Source organism: Diospyros lotus, chromosome 8 (assembly GCF_014633365.1).
Source record: "Diospyros lotus cultivar Yz01 chromosome 8, ASM1463336v1, whole genome shotgun sequence".
Classification (NCBI taxonomy): Eukaryota; Viridiplantae; Streptophyta; class Magnoliopsida; order Ericales; family Ebenaceae; genus Diospyros; species Diospyros lotus.
This window is the reverse complement of record NC_068345.1, coordinates 28,481,535-28,500,405: the sequence shown is the minus strand read 5'-3', so window position 1 is coordinate 28,500,405 and position 18,871 is coordinate 28,481,535. Positions and strand designations below refer to the sequence as shown.

Here is an 18,871-nt window from a genome sequence, read left to right as displayed (position 1 = left end):
TGGCTTTAGTTAGGATATTTGTTTCTTGATTTTCTGTAGGGACATAAGTGAGTCTTATGTCTGCTTCTTCCATCTCTTGCTTGACGAAATGCCTGTCGATTCTGACATGGTTCATCTGGTCGTGTTGTACGGGATTGCTTACAATGCTGATATCTGATTTGCTATCACTATAGAGTAATTTGTGAGATGGTGTGGATGGAAAGATTGATTAGTGGTGGTTTATTTTGTACTTGAACATCTTCTTGAATTTTGGTGTTCTCTTTCTCTCCCCCTCGGTGGTTTAGGGCTGGAGGAATGGAATTTGAACTGAAATCAGGTTTGATTTGAGAATTTTCAAGATTGAGAATAAGGTTTGGTAACGAATCAAAGGGAAAAATAGGAGTAGAATGATTAGGTATGGGAGTGATTGTACCCCAAACATCGTCTGTTTTGGAGGTACTTTCCTACAGAGGGGTGTTTTGAAAAAAAAGATTAATGCTCAATAAAAGAGATAATGAATTTTCGATTAGTGGGGTCATAACATTTATATCATTTCTGAGTAAGGGAGTAACCAACAAATATGCACTTGAGTGCTTTAGGGTCCAATTTAGATTGAGTGAGTTGGTTTTTGTGTATAAAAAACAGTATATCCAAAGACCTTAGGGGAAAGAGAATTCAGGCCCCAGGGTTTTTGAAGGAAGTCTATTGATGAGTTAGGCTATTGTAAGGACAATTTCTCCCCAATAGACATTTGGAACTAAACTCCGCCTGGAGATGTTATCCATTGCCGGTCCCAAACCCGGATAAAGGAGGAGGGTTGTGTTAGGTAGCCGACAGCCAACGTAAAACTTAGTCGGATCCAAAACATGAACTCTAGACAAATTATGAAAAATCGTTTGGGCGTGGGCGTAACCCTTCATAGCGACGCGCTACACTGCCCCTGTGTAGTGACAAGTGAGCTAGGGCCGCTGCATCGGCGCCCGGATGTAGTGATAAATGAGCAAGGGTTCCCGCATTTGCTTGGACGGATATGGGTAAAGAAGCTAGTCCAAAATCAAAATCAAAATCAAAACCAAAATCAAAATCAAAACCAAAACCAAAATCAAAACTAAAACCAAAATCAAAATAAAAAACAAAATCAAATTCAAAGTCAAGGCCAAAAACAAAATCAAATCCAAAGTCAAGGCCAAAAACAAAATCATAGATTAAGGATTGGGTCATGGAACATAGGAACATTAACAGGCAAAGCTATGGAAGTGGTGGATGTGATGATTACGAGAAAAATTAATATTATGTGCCTTCAAGAGACGAGATGGGTAGGGAAAAAAGAAAAAACTTTATCAGAAGCTGGATATAAAATATGGTACACAGGAACTGATGGAGCGAAAAATGGAGTGAGGATTATTATGGATAAAAGCTTAATAGATGAGGTAGTGGATGTAAAGAGAATAAGGGATATGATTATTATGGTGAAGATTAGTCTAGGAAGAATGACTATGAATATCTTTAGTACATATGCACCACAAGCGGGGTTAGGTGATGAGATAAAAGCAAAATTCTGGGAGGACCTAAAGGGACTCATACAAATGATACCAAGAGGAGAGAAAGTGATTATAGGAGGTGACTTAAATGGGCACGTGGGTAGAGACGGAAACAGATATAGAGAGGTACACGGAGGGTATGGATTCGGGAAAATTAATAATGAGGGTAAATCTATCCTAGATTTTGCTATGGCATATGGGCTCATTATAACCAATACTAGGTTCAAAAAACGGGATGAACACTTAATCACATATAAAAATATCACCTCAAGCACCCAAATAGATTACTTCCTCATGAGACAAGAGAATCGGTTATGTTGTAGGAATTGTAAGGTGATACTGGGAGAGTGTTTGACTACTCAACATAGACTTCTAGTACTTGACGTCCAAGTAAGAAATTGGAAGAGAAAAAATCACATAAAATAGAATCCAAGAATCAGGTGGTGGAATTTAAAAGGGGAGAAACAACTAATCTTCAAAGAAAAATTAAGGGGTAGAAGGGAATGGAATGGAGAAAGACAGACAAACCAAATGTGGAAAGAAATGGCTAATGCTTTGAGAAGCATGGCAAATGTAGTCCTTGGAGAGACAAATGGTAGAGCCCCTAACCTTAAGGAGTCTTGGTGGTGGAATGAAGAGGTACAATTGAAAATTAAAAATAAGAAAACTTGCTATAAGGCGGTATATCAATGCAACAATGAAGAAAATCAAAAAAATTATAAAGAAGCAAAAAAGGTAGCAAAAAGAGCTGTTAGTGAAGCAAAGTCAAAAGCATATGAGAATCTATATAAACGACTTGATACGAAAGATGGAGAAAGGGATATATATAAATTAGCTAAAGCAAGAGAAAGAAAAACACGGGATTTAAATCAAGTGAAATGCATAAAAGATGACAATCAAAATGTTTTAGTAAATGAGGGAGCGATTAAGGAGAGATGGAAGGAGTATTTCACAAAATTATTCAATGTGGTGGTGACACAAGAGTTAGGTTGGGACATCTTAGTAACTCCGAAGGGAATGTGAGCTACACATTCTATCGACGCATAAGTTCAAATGAAATAAGACAAGCATTAAACAAGATGAAAAATCATAAGGCAGTGGGACCAGATAATATACCAATAGAAGCATGGAAATGCATGGGAGAAGAGGGCATCTCCTGGCTAACGCAACTATTTAACGCCATCCTTAAATCAAAAAAGATGCCAGATGAGTGGAGGAAGAGTACTTTGGTTCCTATATACAAGAACAAAGGAGATGTTCAAAACTGTGAAAATTATAGAGGAATTAAGTTAATGAGCCATACCATGAAACTCTGGGAGAGAGTAATAGAACAGAGGCTCAGAAAGGAAACAAAGGTGTCAGAAAATCAGTTTGGTTTCATGCCTGGTAGGTCAACAATGGAAGCTATATATTTACTGAGGCGTCTAATGGAAAGGTATCGGGATCATCAGAAGGACCTACATATGGTGTTTATAGATCTAGAAAAGGCCTATGATAGGGTCCCTAGAGAAGTACTATGGAGGGTTTTAGAGAAGAAATGAGTCAAAATAGCCTATATATAAGCCCTTAAGGATATGTATCATGGTGTAGAGACAAGGGTCAGAACATGCGGAGGGGATACTGAACCATTTACAACTACAATAGGACTGCATCAAGATTCTGCACTAAGTCCATACTTATTTGCCCTAGTAATGGATGAACTCACTAAAGATAGCTATTTGCAGACGACATAGTGTTGGTAGATGAAACAAAAGAAGGAGTGAACACTAAGTTTGAGTTGTGGAGAAACAATTTAGAATCTAAGGGATTTAAATTAAGTAGAAAGAAAACAGAATATATGGAATGCAAATTTAGTAAAAATGCAAGAGTGGATGATGTTATAATAAAATTAGAAGACCAAATCTTACAAAAAAAAGACCATTTTTGATATTTGGGATCAGTGATTCAAAAAGATGGAGAAATCCACGAGAGTGTCGCACATAGAATTAAGGCAGGTTGGCTAAAATGGAGAAATGCATCGGGGGTGTTATGTGATGGTAAAATCCCATTAAAATTGAAAGGAAAATTTTATAGGACAGCTATAAGACCAGTCTTACTGTATGGCTCAGAATGTTGGGCAGTCAATTACCAGCATGAGCAAAAGACGAGTGTAGCGGAGATGATGATGTTAAGATGGATGTGCGGACATACAAGAAAGGATAAAATTAGAAATGAAGTTATTCGTAATAAGGTAGGAGTAGTGCCAATCGAGGAGAAGATGAGAGAAACTAGACTAAGATGGTTTGGTCATGTGAGAAGGAGACTAAGAGACGCTCCTGTGAGGAGAGTTGATGAAATGAAACAATTAGTCACAAAAAGAGGTAGAGGTAGACCCAATAAGACTTTGGGAGAGACATTAAAATTTGATATGAAATATATGGATCTAAATGAGGATATGACAAAAGATAGAAATATATGGAAGTCTAGAATTCATGTAGCCGACCTCACATAGTGGGATAAAGGCTGGATATATTGTTGTTTAGACATTTGGAACTAATTTAGCAAACATCAAGGCTCTTGCTGTCTCAAGGAGATTTCGGTTCTTTTTTTCAGTTATCTCATTTTGTTAGGGTTTGTAAAGACATGAGCTTTGGTGAACAATACCATGCTCATTTAAGTATTGATTGAATTCATTGGAGAAGTTCTCTTGACCATTATTATATCTCGGTATATGAATAGGTGATTGGAAAACATTTTTGACCATTTGATGAAACCTTTTGAAAACAAGATAGGTTTCAGATTTGTCTTTCATTAGGAACAACCAACATACTCTTGTGTGGTCATCAATAAATGTGATAAACGATCGAGTGTTTGTTAGGTTGGGAGTCCTAGCTGGTCCCCAAATGTCACTATGAACCAAATGAAATGGTTTTGAAGGTTTATAGATATGATTAGGATGAGAACTCTTGCTTTGCTTTGCAAGGATACAATGTTCATAATAGAAATTCTGAATTTTATTGCTAGGAAGAGAAGGGTACAAAACTTTAAGATATTCTAAGATAAGATGTCCTAATCTTTTATGCCATAACATTAGTTCAGATTCCGAAACACTAGCTAAAGAGGATTGAATAGAAAACCTAAATTCTGTAGGATGCTCCAGTTTGGAAATTTGATAAATGTCCCGACCCCAAGGGCTGTTTTATATTTTTCATTTGCATTTTAAATTTTCACTTGTAGAATTGGAGGGAGCTAACTGATTCTATTAGTAGCTCTTACCATAATACCCTCGGGTTGCATGTAAACCACAAGGAATAGCCTATATAAGGCTCTTAAGCGGGAGGATGAGAATTCATTGTGGAATGAGAATTGAATTCTTTCCCTCTAATTTCTTCTCTCACTTTCCCTCCTAAATTCTCTCTCCGATCCTTCTCTCTTTCTCTGTCGAACTCAAGCCTCTTCCTCGAGGCTTGACAATTGGTATCAGAGTCGGTCATACTCGATTGTGATCCGGTGAAGGTGGAACAGAATTGGCGAGCTTACGATTCAAGAGGCGTCGAGAGATATGGCAGAAGGTACTAGAATGAAGCAATTGGAGAATCGAATGGAGGTGATGGAGGTTGGGCTCACCCAGATGCAGGAGGTGGTTACGCAGAGCAGGGAAGAAATATGAACGATTTGGGAAGAGTTGCGAGAGGATATTGCAACATCCAATGATGGAGTTCTGAGGGAATTGGCAAGGCAGAGGGAGTCTATGGATTAGCGGATCAACGTGATTAACATGCTGTCCGCATTGCCTCAATTTCGGTTACCACTGGAGTTTCCTCCTCGAGCAGAGCCAGAGATGGGATCATCGGGACCAGGCATATTGTCAAGACCACAGGGACTTTCAGAGGCAGGAGAATCACATTTCGAGGAGACGTGATCAGGTAAGAGAGCTGAATTCCCCTAAATCTAGCCAAGGTCACCTACCAAGGCTAGAGATACCTCTTTTTGAAGGATCCAAACCACGCTGGTGGATCTGAAGATGTGAGAGGTATTTTTAGTTCTATCACATACTTGAGAATCAGAGGATCACCATAGCTATGGCATATCTTAACGATGTGGCCGATAGCTGGTACCAAGGATGGTTCAGATCCAGGGATATGGGGGTGAGATGGATTAACTTCGCAAAAGAGTTGTGTGTGAGGTTTGGAGAAAGGAACATGACCGATGTCATTGAGGAATTCAACGAACTCAAGCAAGAAGGGACGGTCATGGAGTATCAGGAAAAATTTGAAGAGTTGGGGGTGTTGATGTGGAGTGCTCAACCCACTCTCACAGACCAATATTTTGTCTCTACTTTCATTAGTGGCCTTAAAGACGAGCTAAGGTCCATGGTAAAAATGTTCTTACCCACCACTTTGAGGGAAGTGGCGGATAAGGCAAGGTTGCAAGAATTAACTCTAGAGACGGGAAGAGCAAAAAGGGGTCCTAATACCTTGGTTAACAAAGCCCCAACAATGGGACAGAGGAGAATGCTGGGATTATGTTTCAAATGTCGTGATAAATACAGACCTAACCATCAATGCAGGAGGCACCTACTTAACATGGAAGGAGCGGAAGGAAAGGAAGAGGAAACCCAAGGGGAAGAAGAACAGGAAGAAAAAGATAGAGGCAGAGGATGATTATGAAGAAGATCAAGGACAAGAAGGGGGAGAAATTTCCTTTCATGCTCTTAAGGGTTGCCCTATGGGAAAGATTATCAAGGTGGTGGGGCAGGTAGGGAGTAAGAGGCTGATGGTGTTGATTGATAGTGGCAGTACTCACAGCTTCTTGAACGAAGCTATTGCCCATGAACTGAAATGCAAAATGACCCACCCCACCCCACTATCAATGATCGTAGCCAACAGGCATAAGATGTACAACCATTGTAAGTGTGTTGACTTCAAATGTGTGTGCATGGCTATGAGTTCAAGGCTGATTTGAGAATACTAGAGTTGGGAGGATGCGATATTGTCCTCGGAGTGGATTGGATGAGGACAATCAGCCACTTACCTTTGACTTCAACAAGTTAGAGGTAATGGTAGACATGGAGGGGAGGAAATTAAAACTGACTGGTAGCCTAGAACAGGGGGAGTGCAAGATGATTAAAGGAAGTAAATTGCAGAAGTTGTTTCAGAAAAAATGGAGGCAAATCACACAACTCTACTCAATCCAAGTTGTAGAAAGGGAAGAATCAGATGAAGAAATGGGGCCTCAACGGCATGAGAAGGGAGGATGTTACACAACCTATTCCCAAGTAAGTACCATCGATAGCTTGAACTTACTTTTGAAAAGATATAAGGACTTGTTCAATGAGTCTAATTCTCTACCACCCAATTTGGACCATGCCATCCCCCCCAAACCTCAAACTACACCTGTAAACATTCGACCCTACCGTTATTCGCCTACCCAAAAGGCTAAGATTGAAAAACAAATTTCCAACATGCTAGCCACTTCCCTTATACAACCGAGCCAAAGCTCTTTCGCATCACCTGTGTTGTTGGTTAAAAAGAAGGATGGCTTGTGGAGATTTTGTGTTGACTACCGCTAACTCAATTCTCACACCATCAAGAACAAATTCCCTATTCCCCTTATAGATGACCTGTTGGATGAGTTAGAAGGAGCCAAAATTTTCTCTAAGCTAGACCTTCGATTCAGATACCATCAAATCTGGATGAAACCTACCGATATTCCCAAAACAACCTTTCAAACCCACCAAGGCCTATATGAATTTATAATCATGCCCTTCGGTCTTACTAATTCTCCTGCTACCTTTCAAGCACTCATGAACCAGATTTTTGCTCCCTATTTTCGAAAGTTCATCCTAGTATTTTTTAATGACATACTCATCTACAACCCAAACCTTGAACCACACCTAGCCCACTTTCAAACCGCATTTGAAGTCCTTAGATCAAACCAATTGTATGTCAAGCTATCTAAGTGTATTTTTTCCAGTAATGAGGTGGGGTATTTGGGGCACATCATATCGGAGAAAGGGGTTAAAACAGACCCCATCAAGGTCACAGTAATGGTGGAGTGGCCAAGGCTTGGATCTGTTAGAGAACTGAGGGGATTCTTGGGATTAACAGGCTATTATCGAAAATTTATAAGGCACTATGGGGTAATTAGTAGGCCTCTGACAAATCTGTTGAAGAAAGAAGGGTTCCATTGGAACCCTCAAGCAGAAGCAGCCTTATTGACTCTTAAAAAAGCAATGACCCAAGCACCAGTATTGGCCCTACTTGATTTTTCCAAACAATTCACAGTAGAGACAGATGCTTGTGACAAGGGAATAGGGGCTGTATTAATGCAGGAGGGAAGGCCGATTGCCTATATCAGTCAAGCTTTGGGACCTAAACATTTGGGGTGGAGTGTGTATGAGAAGGAGTTGCTAGCAGTACTAAAAGCTGTGGACAAATGGAGGAATTATTTAGAGGGTAACTCTTTTGTGATTAAAATAGATTATGAGAGCCTCAGATTCCTATCCCAGTAAAGATTAAAGTCCCAGCTCCAGAAGAAAAGGGTATCTAAGCTCATGGGGTTGGATTATACCATACTCTACTGCAATGGGAAGGAAAATATAGTGGCAAATGCCCTATCTAGAAGGGAGGATAGTGACAAGGAAGGCTAATCCCATACTATCACGACAATGGTGCTAGAATGGATGAAAGAAGTGGTGCAAAGTTACGAGAACACTGAGTGGGTGAAAGAACTCTTAACCAAATTGGCAGTCCAAACTAAAAACGAGAAAGGTTACTCATTGTCCAACGGTCTCATCAGATTTTAGGGCAGATTGGTGGTGGGAGACAATAAGGGGTTAAAAGAAAAGATATTGAAGTCACTACATTGCTCACCCTTAGGGGATCATTCCGAGATTAGGGCTACCTACCACAAGGTCAGACACTGTTCATTTGGCCAAAACAAAAGCAAGACGTGGTAGAATATGTGCTGGCATGTGAGACGTGCCAAAGATGTAAGCACGAGTAAGTGCCATACCCCGGCATGTTGCACCCCTTAAAGGTTCCAGATTAGGCATGGGAAGGTATCTCTATGGATTTCATGGAGGGGTTACCAAAATCCAAAGGCAAAGACATGATTCTAGTGGTGGTGGACAGACTAATCAAATTTGGGCACTTTATCAGCCTCACGCACCCCTTCTCAGCCCAAGAGGTGGCTAGGATTTTCTTGGACTCAGTGGTAAAGCTACATGGGGTCCCTAAGACAATGGTATTTGACAGGGATAAAATATTCACCAGCAATTTCTGGCAAGAATTGTTCAAGAAGCTGGGAGTTGGGTTGCAACTTTCTACTGCTTACCACCCTCAAACCGACGGCCAAACAGAGAGGGTCAACCAATGCCTAGAAGCATAGCTAAGGTGCATGTGTTTTATAAGGTCCAAGAGTTGGAACCAATGGCTGCTACTAGCCCAATGGTGGTACAACTCTTGTTTTCATAGTGCCATCAAGAGAAGTCCTTTTGAGGCTGTGTTTGGGTACAAACCCCCTCTACTGCCAGCTATAGCTAGAAATTCTTCTAGCCTAGCAATAGTGGAGCAGTACTTACAATAGAGAAAGGATATGCTCTCTGTTCTAAAGAAGGAATTAATTGGTGCTCAAAACAGGATGATGATGTTTTACATTTGATATAATTTTGATGATGAAAAACAATTGTTTTTTGATGATGAAATAAAGTTACGAGATTTCAATGTTAAAGAATTTTATGATTCAAAATATTCTTTTTCATGTTATCATTTATCGTTTCAGTTTTTATAAAAAGAATAGTCGACTATGTGTTTATGTTTTGTTGACTATGTTTGTGGATAGTTGACTATGTGGTTTAATGCTGTTGACTATACCTGAAAATAGTCGACCATGCATAAGGATAATCGACTATGCTAATTTGATCTGTCGACTATTTAAGGCTTCTGTCGACTATCAAGTAAGGATAGTCGACTATGGCTTTTCATCTGTCGACTATTTTTGTTCATAAAATTCAAAATTTTCTTTACATTTTTGCAATAGTCGACTGTGCATATGTATCTGTCGACTATGGGATTTTTGTGTTATAAGATAGTCGACTATACATTTTTGTCTGTCGACTATGTTTTGTTTTATTTGTAAAAATAGTCAACTATGCATTTTCTTCTGTCGACTATGTGTTTTGCAGAAAGCTTCCAACGGCTAGTTTTTCAACTCCAACGGTCACAAACGGCTACATTTCTCTTCAATCTTTTGGGAAGCCTATAAATACAAGTCATGGATGATCAAGAGAAGACTAATGGATGGAAAGGAAATTATTTGAGCTTATATCGTATACACATTTGTATTTATATTGACTGTGCTTTAATTTTCTCTCTTTAAGGATTTGATCTTCACTTGTAATTATTCATTTCAAGCCTTGTATCATTTTTGAGAGACATTGTAACTAAGAGATTTATCTCTTAGATCCTCTCTTTGTTATACTTGTTGTATTTCCTAGCTTGTGTAGTTAGAGGGCCTACTTGGTTTAAGTAGGAGGTTGTATTTCCTAGCTTGTGTAGCTAGAGGGCCTACTTGTGTAAGTAGGAGGTTTTAGTGAATTGGTTTAAAATCCTTAGTGGAAGCTAAGATAGTGGATTAGGCTTGGTTTAAGCCGAACCACTATAAATTCTTTGTGTCATTTATCCTTCCTGCTTTTACATTCATTGAGCTTTATATTTGTCATTTCATATGTTTAATGTTTTAAATCACTAAAACCTCAATTGGGTCAAAAAGATTTCAAGTCCTATCAAGATTTTTAAAATAGCCAATTCACCCCCCTCTTGGTGTGTGCCATAGCACCTCCCGATCTAATAGATTAAACAAGCAACGGACAAGAGGACAAGTGACAGGACTTTTGAGATTAGGGACAAGGTGTTCCTTAAGGTTAGGAGGTCATTGCAACAACCATTCATTTCCACACCTGCATTAAAGCTCAATCCCAAGTACTTTGGACCCTATGTCATTAAAGCTAGAGTGGGAAAAGTAGCCTACAAGTTAAGGTTACCTGAAGGAATCAACATGCACCCAGTGTTTCATGTGTCACTTCTCAAGAAATCCATTGAACCAAGGGCTTCCATCAGCCAACAACTACCGATAGCAGAAGATGAGCTTGAAGAGACCCTAGAGTCGTGGGCCATCCTAGACAAGAGGGTGGTCATCAAGGAGCAGCACCCCTAACACAAGTTCTAGTCCAATGGTCGCAACTACAACCGGACCATACTACATGGGAAAACCTACCCAAGTTGCTGACAAGGTCCTCACAAGTGGTCGGTCTACTATGAAGGATTCTTGGGGACAAGAATGTAATTGAAGGGGGGGAGAATGTCACGACCCCAAGGGCTGTTTTGTATTTTTCATTTGCATTTTAAATTTTCAGTTGTAGAATTAGAGGGAACTAACCGATTCTGTTAGTAGCTCTTACCATAATACCCTCAGGTTGCATGTAAACCACAAGGAACAACCTATATAAGGCTCTTAAGCGGGAGGATGAGAATTCATTGTAGAATGAGAATTGAATTCTTTCCCTCTAATTTCTTCTCTCACTTTCCTTCCTAAATTCTCTCTCTGATCCTTTTCTCTTTCTCTTCTTAAGTAGTCGAACTCAAGCCTCAAGGCCTCTTCCTCGAGGCTTGACAATAAAGTCCACCATTTTCCTCAGCTTTGCCAATCATCCTCCTCGAGGATATGTCCTGAAAAACACAATGAGAGTGGAAAAATGTTACTGAGCAATTCCTGTCTTTAGATATTTTGCTTACTGATTGCAGGTTGCATCTCAAGTTTGGTACATAAAGTACTAAATTTAGAGTTAAGCTTGCTATGTAAGTTGTTCCTCTCCCTTGGGCTAGAGAGGTTGTGCAATCAGCCATAAACACAGCAATGCCTTGCTTACAAGGTTCATAATTAGATAAAATTTGGAGAGAACCATGTGGTCTGATGCTCTAGTGTCTATAATCCTAAAATCTATAAGAAATCTTTGTGAAAATAAGGAATGACTTATATTACCTTGTTTTGCCAAGGAAACCATTGGATTATTGTCTGCACTTTCAGCTGCCATATGCACTTTAGTTTGGCTTAGTAGCTACTATAAAGCCTCTAGTTGATCTGTTGTAAGAGAAACCGTAGTTGAACTTCCCTTTTTAGCTTCTACCAAGTATGTGGACTGACCTCATTTTCACTAATTTCTTGGTTTCCAATTGGCTAGCTTGCCATGTATCTTCTAGCAAGCTTCCCTAGTATGATAGAGTTTATTACAGTGGTCACACCACTATTTGTCTTTTTGCACCTCCCCTTTAGTTGTGATTGGAAGCTTTTCTCGAGATATATTTAGGGCATAATTTTGAAAGTATACCTTGTTGTTTGAATGATTAGAGGAGGTTACGTTCTTCTCTTCTTACTTCAACAAACACTTCTCTCAAAGCTAGAAAGAAGTCAAAAACTCTTACTTCATCTAAATCTGAGTTTAGACCATGTAAGAAGTCAAAAACTCTTTTTTTCTCCACCATCTTGTCATACTTTCTTCCATCCGCTGAGCACTCCCATTTAATCTCATAGAAGAGATCCATCTCCTGCTATAATTCAGTCAAAGTGTTATAATACTCAATAACAGAGTTATTACCTTGCTTTGTAGAGCAGGTGATAGACCGGACTTGAAAACTTTGGGTTGTGTTTTCAAGATTTGAGTAAATCTCCTTGACAGCCTTCCAAATCTCACTAGCTGTCTTGTAAATTAAATAAGTTCTTCCAATATTGGGTTCCATAGAGTTTACTAGCCAAGCCATAACCATAGCATTCTCAGCTTCCCATACTCCATAAGTTGTTAACTCGTTGCTCGGTTTTGCAATATCTCCAGTTAGATAGCCTGCTTTATCTTTCCCTCGAACTGCCATCATAATTGATTGGTACCACTCTTGAAAGTTGATTCCATTCAGCTTGTGTAGAGTAATCTGAAGTGAATGACTATCAAGAGTAGTAATTGGAACCTGATTGTTCTTCATTAGAAGAGGATTGGTGGTTGAGGTCTCGTTGGAATCTCAACCATTGCGTGAGCCTAAGAGTCCTTTATGATATAGAACTCTAGCTACCAAGTGCCACAAGAACCTACTCTGATACCATGAAGAAACTAGTTAAAAGAATTAGGGAAAACACTACACCCTGATTTCATTGATCTGAAAAATATATATACACAAAAATCCTAAAACTTCTCTTAAAAAATCTGCTACAAAAACTCATGATTTTTCTCCTAACAATTCTCCTAATTTATAGGAGTAGAATACAACCCTTTGTTATCTATTTTACGAATCTAATCTAACAACAATTAGGATAACTTTAAAATTTATCTTTTCTGTTTGGACTCCTTATCTGCATGAGACTGCTAACCGAGACTCCTTAGCTTCCTCCAACACTATATTAATAATTTTAACACTCCCCTTCAAGTTGGAGTAGATATTATATGCACCAAGTTTGTTACAAATATATTCTACTCGAGGACCTTTTAGAGACTTGGTGAAGACATTTGCAAGTTAATTATTGGAGTTACCAAACTCTGTAACAATAACACCTTTAACCAACTTTTCTCTAATAAAATGATAGTCGATTTCAATATGCTTGATCCGTTCATGGAACACTGGATTAGAAACAATGTGCAAGGTAACTTGATTATCACAAACAAGCTTCATAGGGAACACTTCACAAAACTTGAGTTCTTGTAGGAGTTGCTTAAGCTAGATGAGCTCACAAGTTGCATTAGTCATAGTTCGATACTCTGCCTCTGCACTAGATCTAGCTACTATATTCTGTTTCTTACTTTTCAAAAAACCAGATTTCCTCCCACAAGAACACAATACCCAGAGGTGAACTTATAATTAAAAGGAGATCCTGCCCAATTTGTATCTGCATAACAACAAATATCTGTGTCCCTTATCCTTGTAGAGTAGGCCTTTACTCGGTGCTCTTTTGATGTATCTCAGAATTTGGATAATAGTATCCCACAGCAAAAGCAAAAGTAATGTCGGGACGAGTGATTGTGAGACAATTCAACTCGCCTACCAGTTTTTGATACCTTTTAGGATTTGAAAAGAGCTCCCTCTATCCTGGCAAGAATTTGACATTCAGATCCGTTTGAGTGTCAACCAGTTTGCAATCCACCATACCCGTTTCTTCTAAGATATCAAATGCGTACTTCCTCTAAGAGATTGAAATATCATCAATACTTGTTGGAAGAAGAAAGAGGTCGGATGGAAAAGGATGGAGAGTGTGTAAAAGTTCACAGCAAATTAAACTATTAGATAAAGAAGAGTAAGGATGAAAGTAATCATGGAATCAACTAAAGATATCCAAGTCATACTAACCCAAATCTATAAATTAGATTAGTTAGAGGTTGTTGTTGTCCATTCTTGTAAAACAGAAGAGTTTCTAGGAGATTTTTTAGTTGTTTTTCTATATATAAGTCTTCCTATAGTCAATGAAGTTAGTATGGTGGAAGAATTTATCGTTCCCTTAACTTATTCTTTCCATATCCAAGAAATACCAGAGTTTGCCCATGTCTTTGGTTTGAAGTGCTGATGTAGATGTTCTTTCAGTTTCTGTATGCCAACCTGATGATCCCTCCCTGTGATAACAATGTCATCCACATAAACAACAAGGCGAGCCTTAAAGCAATCAATCCGGTCGTCAGGACCAACTTTAACAATGTAAACCCAACGACAACCAACACTAGACTTACCTTTCGAAAGAGGTACCAAGTCCTAAGTCTCAGTGGAATGTGAGGCTAGGTAACAATGAAGGTTGCTGGTGATGAGCTATCGGTAGCAGCAGAAGAATAGTTGGTGATGAAGGCTCAGAAATAAAAGTCCTAGGGTTTCTTAGGCTCTGATACCATTTGAAAAAATGTGGCTTACTTTCTCATTGAGTTGGAGAATACATATATACACATAGGATGTCTACCTAACTATGGAAACAAATCTCCTAATTGAGTAATCTTCTATTTACAGTAATATAGATATGATTATATCCTAATTACTAGGGGTGTTCGTGGTTCGGTTTGGCCGGTTTTGAGCCGGTTTAATGCACCAAACCGCAGGCTCGGTTTGCTACCAAATCAAACCGAGCAGTTTGATTTGGTGTGGAAAATCGAACCGAACCGCGCTGCATTTTGCGGTTCGGTTCGGTTTGGTTTCAGCGGTTTCAGCACAAGGATCAACTCACTGAACAAAGTCACTGTAAAATGCATTCTCAATACAACAGATTTAGACTACTTTATTTGGATCAAGGCACTTAACAGACACACAAATAACCAGAACAATATAATGTTAACAGAACAAATCGAAAATCCAAGCTAATACAGAGATACACGCTATAGCATTTTTTGTAAAATAAGTAAAAATGCAGAAAATACAAGACGTCGCTGAAAGGAAGGATCGACAGCCGCTGAAAGTTTTTCCTCAGAAGCATTTTGTGACTCAAAATATGTAAACAACAGAAACATTAACTGTGAGAGAGAGAGAGACTCGGCATACTCGCAACCGGCGATCGGAATGGGAGGAGGAAGAAGGCGACAGGCGTTAGGTGAGTGGAACGCTCGGTTTGAGGTGCGTCAGCCGCGACCAGAGCTTGCAACGTGGGGGCTGCCGGTGGGTTGGCGCCGATCGGCAATGTCCGAGGGATGGGGGAGAGAAAGACGATGCAGCAGGTGGGTGGGTTAGGGTTTGGTTGGGGGGAAATGAAGAGAAAGAGGAGAGGTAGCCCGTAGCCAAAGACGAAGAGGGGCGGGTTTTATATTTATAATTTTTATTTTTTAATTATATATTTTATGCAGGCGGTTCGGTTTTGAACCGAACCGCCGATTTGCCAAACCGCGAACTGAGCGGTTTGGCAGTTTTTCAAACCAAACCGAACCGCCAATTCAAAAAATCGGTCGGTTCGGTCCAGTTCGATTCGGTTCGGCCGGAAATCGCAGTTCAGCGGTTTTTTTGAACACTCCTACTAATTACAGCGTTTAAATCTACAGAATATTTGACTAATCACACACATGATCACAACCTTGATTCACGACAGTCTCAAGTAAATGACGATTATTTCGTTCAGCCACACAATTTTGTTGTGGGGTTCTAGGACACGAAGTTTGGTGAAGAATCCCATTGGACACCATATAAGATTTAAATGGTGAGGACAAATATTTAAGAGCATTATCACTATGGAGAACACAGATAGACACATTAAACTGAGTTCTAATTTCAACACAAAATGTAGTGAAGACAAAAAACAATTCTGAACGCGTTTTCGTTAAATATAGCCATGTAGTTCGAGAAAAATCATCAAAAAAATGTTACAAAATAACAAAAACCATCTTTTGAACTGACATGATTGGGACCCCATGCATCCGAATGGACCACTGAAAAATGAGAACTAACACGTTTATTGAGTCTACTTAGGAAAAAACTACTACTATGTTTCCTAAGTTGACAAGACTCACACTCTATGGCAGTGTTCTAAAAGGCGTTAGGCGCTAGTCAGGCGCCAGACCGGGGCCTAGCTCCTAGGGTGCCTAGGCAGGGCCTAGGAAAATTGTTATTTTCAGCACATAAACCTGCATTATTTTGTAACATTTGTTGCTTTCTTGCATTATTTTGTGTTTTCATCTAATAGTAAATCACACACAAATTAAATTATATATTAACAATAATTTAACTCATAAAATATATTTTTCTTGATTTATTTCACATTTTTTCCAAATTTTCTAATTGTTGCCCATTCAACATATGCTATTTGACTTTTGTTTACTTTTGGTGTCTGGTCTCTCTCTCTCTCCCCCCCTCCCTAAATCTCTCGTCTCCCAGATGAGTTCCATTCTTCTCTTCTCCCTCTGTTCAATGATAGAATGGAACAACGAGGACACTTCGTCCTCCTCCTCTTCCTCTTCCGCTTCTCGGAACAGCGAGGACACTTCGTCCTCCTCCTCTTCCTCTTCCTCTTCCTCTTCCGCTTCTCGAAGCAGTGACAGAATGGAACAGCGAGGACACTTCGTCCACCATCTCTACACGGCTCTTACAAATCGCAGCAGCTAGGCTGCGCCCAACCCAGGCGGTTAGGCGCCGATCGGGCCGGATTAATTGGCCCGGCGCCTAGGGTGTCGGTTAGGGCTTAATCACGGTGGCCAAGGGCCGCCTAGCGTCTAGGCAGCCGCCTTGGCCGCGTTTTAGAACACTGCTCTATGGAAGAAATACTAGAGAGACTGGAAACCATCTTCTTGAGATTGGGTAGAGACGGGTGTCCTACCCGACAGTGGACCCTTGTGGTGGGGAAGCAGTCATCGTGCACGCCACTGATGAAGCAGGGTGAGATAGATAGTAGAGTCTATAAGACTTAAGCCTTGTGCCAATGATTCGTCCGGTCCTTCGATCCTGAACACGAACATAATCTGACAAAAAGGTTATAGAGCAATTAAGACTACGAGTGAGTTGACTGACAGAAAACAAATTAAAGGGACACTATGGTAAATGTAAAATCGATGACAATGGTAAAGTAGGAAGGGGTGATGTTGTGCTGATACTCGCGATTGAGACGCGAGAGCAATCAACCAATGTAACAAGAGGTAGATGTTGGATATGAGCTCTCAAGATCAATTCTAGTGACATAAAGGGACTTGATCTTGTAATTCTTTAAATATTATTTAAATGACAAGTTTATGTTTTTGATTTAAATTGTAATATGATTTAAATTAAACATATATTCATTAGTATAATAATGAGTGAATACCATTCTTATGCGTTAAGAATATGAGTTATGGTTAATCCACATTTCGTTGTACTATAAACAAGTTTCTAGCCGTAGAATTCATACCCTAGATAGTAGCAACTCGTAAAGGCTAGTACATCGTCTTCCTCCTTGTTTAGTATGAGATATTGAAAGTTAAGATTGGCGAATCTCGTGTCATTCTATATGAGATATGAAAGGAAGATGAGTGAGTGCTCGTTATAAGAACGAGTTTACTGAACGGGACTGTTAACATTGAATCACATGAGTTCTTTCTCATGGGTCAATAATTCAATATTAGCTGCGAATGTGCAACTAGTCCTTAGACCTGAGATGATATAGATATATGTGCATTGGTGGATTAGGATATCAGTGATACTATATAATTGTTCTAATCAAGAACAATTATACGTATCTATGTGCCTAATTTAGTGGTGCATAAAGTATGTGTGCATTAGACATGGAATCTATCACCACAAGATTTGCAAGGAGGATATTCTATGCGATCCGATAATCACTTGACGATAAATCTTTGGTCGAGGTAATATGACGATGGAATGCGTGCGTCATATGTTGCGTCATATTAGTCAAGATTGATTTCAGATTTGGTCATATGACGAAATTAAGAGATTTGACATGCTGTCCATGATCTCGTCTCTTGTCGAGATATACAATGATAGAAGGACCATATTACACGGTATCATAGTAAAATGTTCACCATACTTGCTTTACATTAAATTAGGTAATCATGACATATTGCTAGATGTCACTCATTATTTATGAGAATTAATAATTGATTATTTTTATTGTCAATTTAATTGTGAACTCAGAAAGTCTCACTCAATAAGAAATCACTTTTAAAGAGAAGAATGATAAATTAGTAATTTTGGAAATTACTAATTTTGACGCATTTATTTATTAGATAAATAAGGGTAATTAAATAATTATATTATTTAATTATTAATAATTGGATTAGGCTTTATGCTAGCACATTAAGCCTGACCTAATAGTGCTTAGGGTTTCCTTATAGTTCCCTATAAGTAGGACCATAAACCCAAAAATCAATGTGTGTGAATCCAGGTTCAGTAAAAAATTTCAGAAAATTTATGCTTCTTCTCTTGAGACGCGTTTGGATCAAAAGTGATTTCAGATGGACCGACTCGAGATCCTACATGTGGAGGATTCAACAATGGGTGACCCAAGACTGAAATCGAATTTCGTCAACAAGTATTCTTTCGTTTATTCTTTCATTTTGTAAACCATAAAATTCTGAAAAACGTGATACTTGAAAAATTAATTTTATTCCACTACGTATGATCAAATCTAAGTTTTCTAACTGTAGAGACTTCAAAGTTTTAATATGGGATAGAAGAGAACAATTACTAGACATGTGATTAGTGGCACTAGAGTTGAAGATCCATGCGCTAAGAGAAGATGAGGACTTAGTAAAGCAAACAGTAGGGTTACCAGTGAGAGCAAGGGTTGTTGTGCTGCCTAGAACTGAGCATACTCCCTCTCGGAGATAGTCACTGGTGAGAAATCACTGGATGTGATAGATGCTTAAGCCTTGGAAGCGCTAA

The 18,871-nt window shown here is 39.1% G+C and overlaps 1 protein-coding gene across 4 annotated transcripts in view; it reads left to right on the top strand.

Annotated features, from left to right (window-relative positions):
• The window catches only part of LOC127808806 (NADH dehydrogenase [ubiquinone] iron-sulfur protein 4, mitochondrial-like), a 118,658-nt gene that overhangs the window by 65,705 nt on the left and 34,082 nt on the right, over window positions 1-18,871 (top strand). The window contains exon 4 of one of the 4 annotated variants that reach the window (XM_052347442.1): window positions 9,688-10,180. The exons of the other annotated variants lie outside the window; for them this stretch is intronic. Coding sequence (XP_052203402.1) covers window positions 9,688-9,705 — 18 coding nt within the window. The 3' untranslated portion in view covers window positions 9,706-10,180. Of the gene's footprint in view, window positions 1-9,687; window positions 10,181-18,871 lie in introns of those variants that run through there. 4 annotated transcript variants of the gene reach the window in all.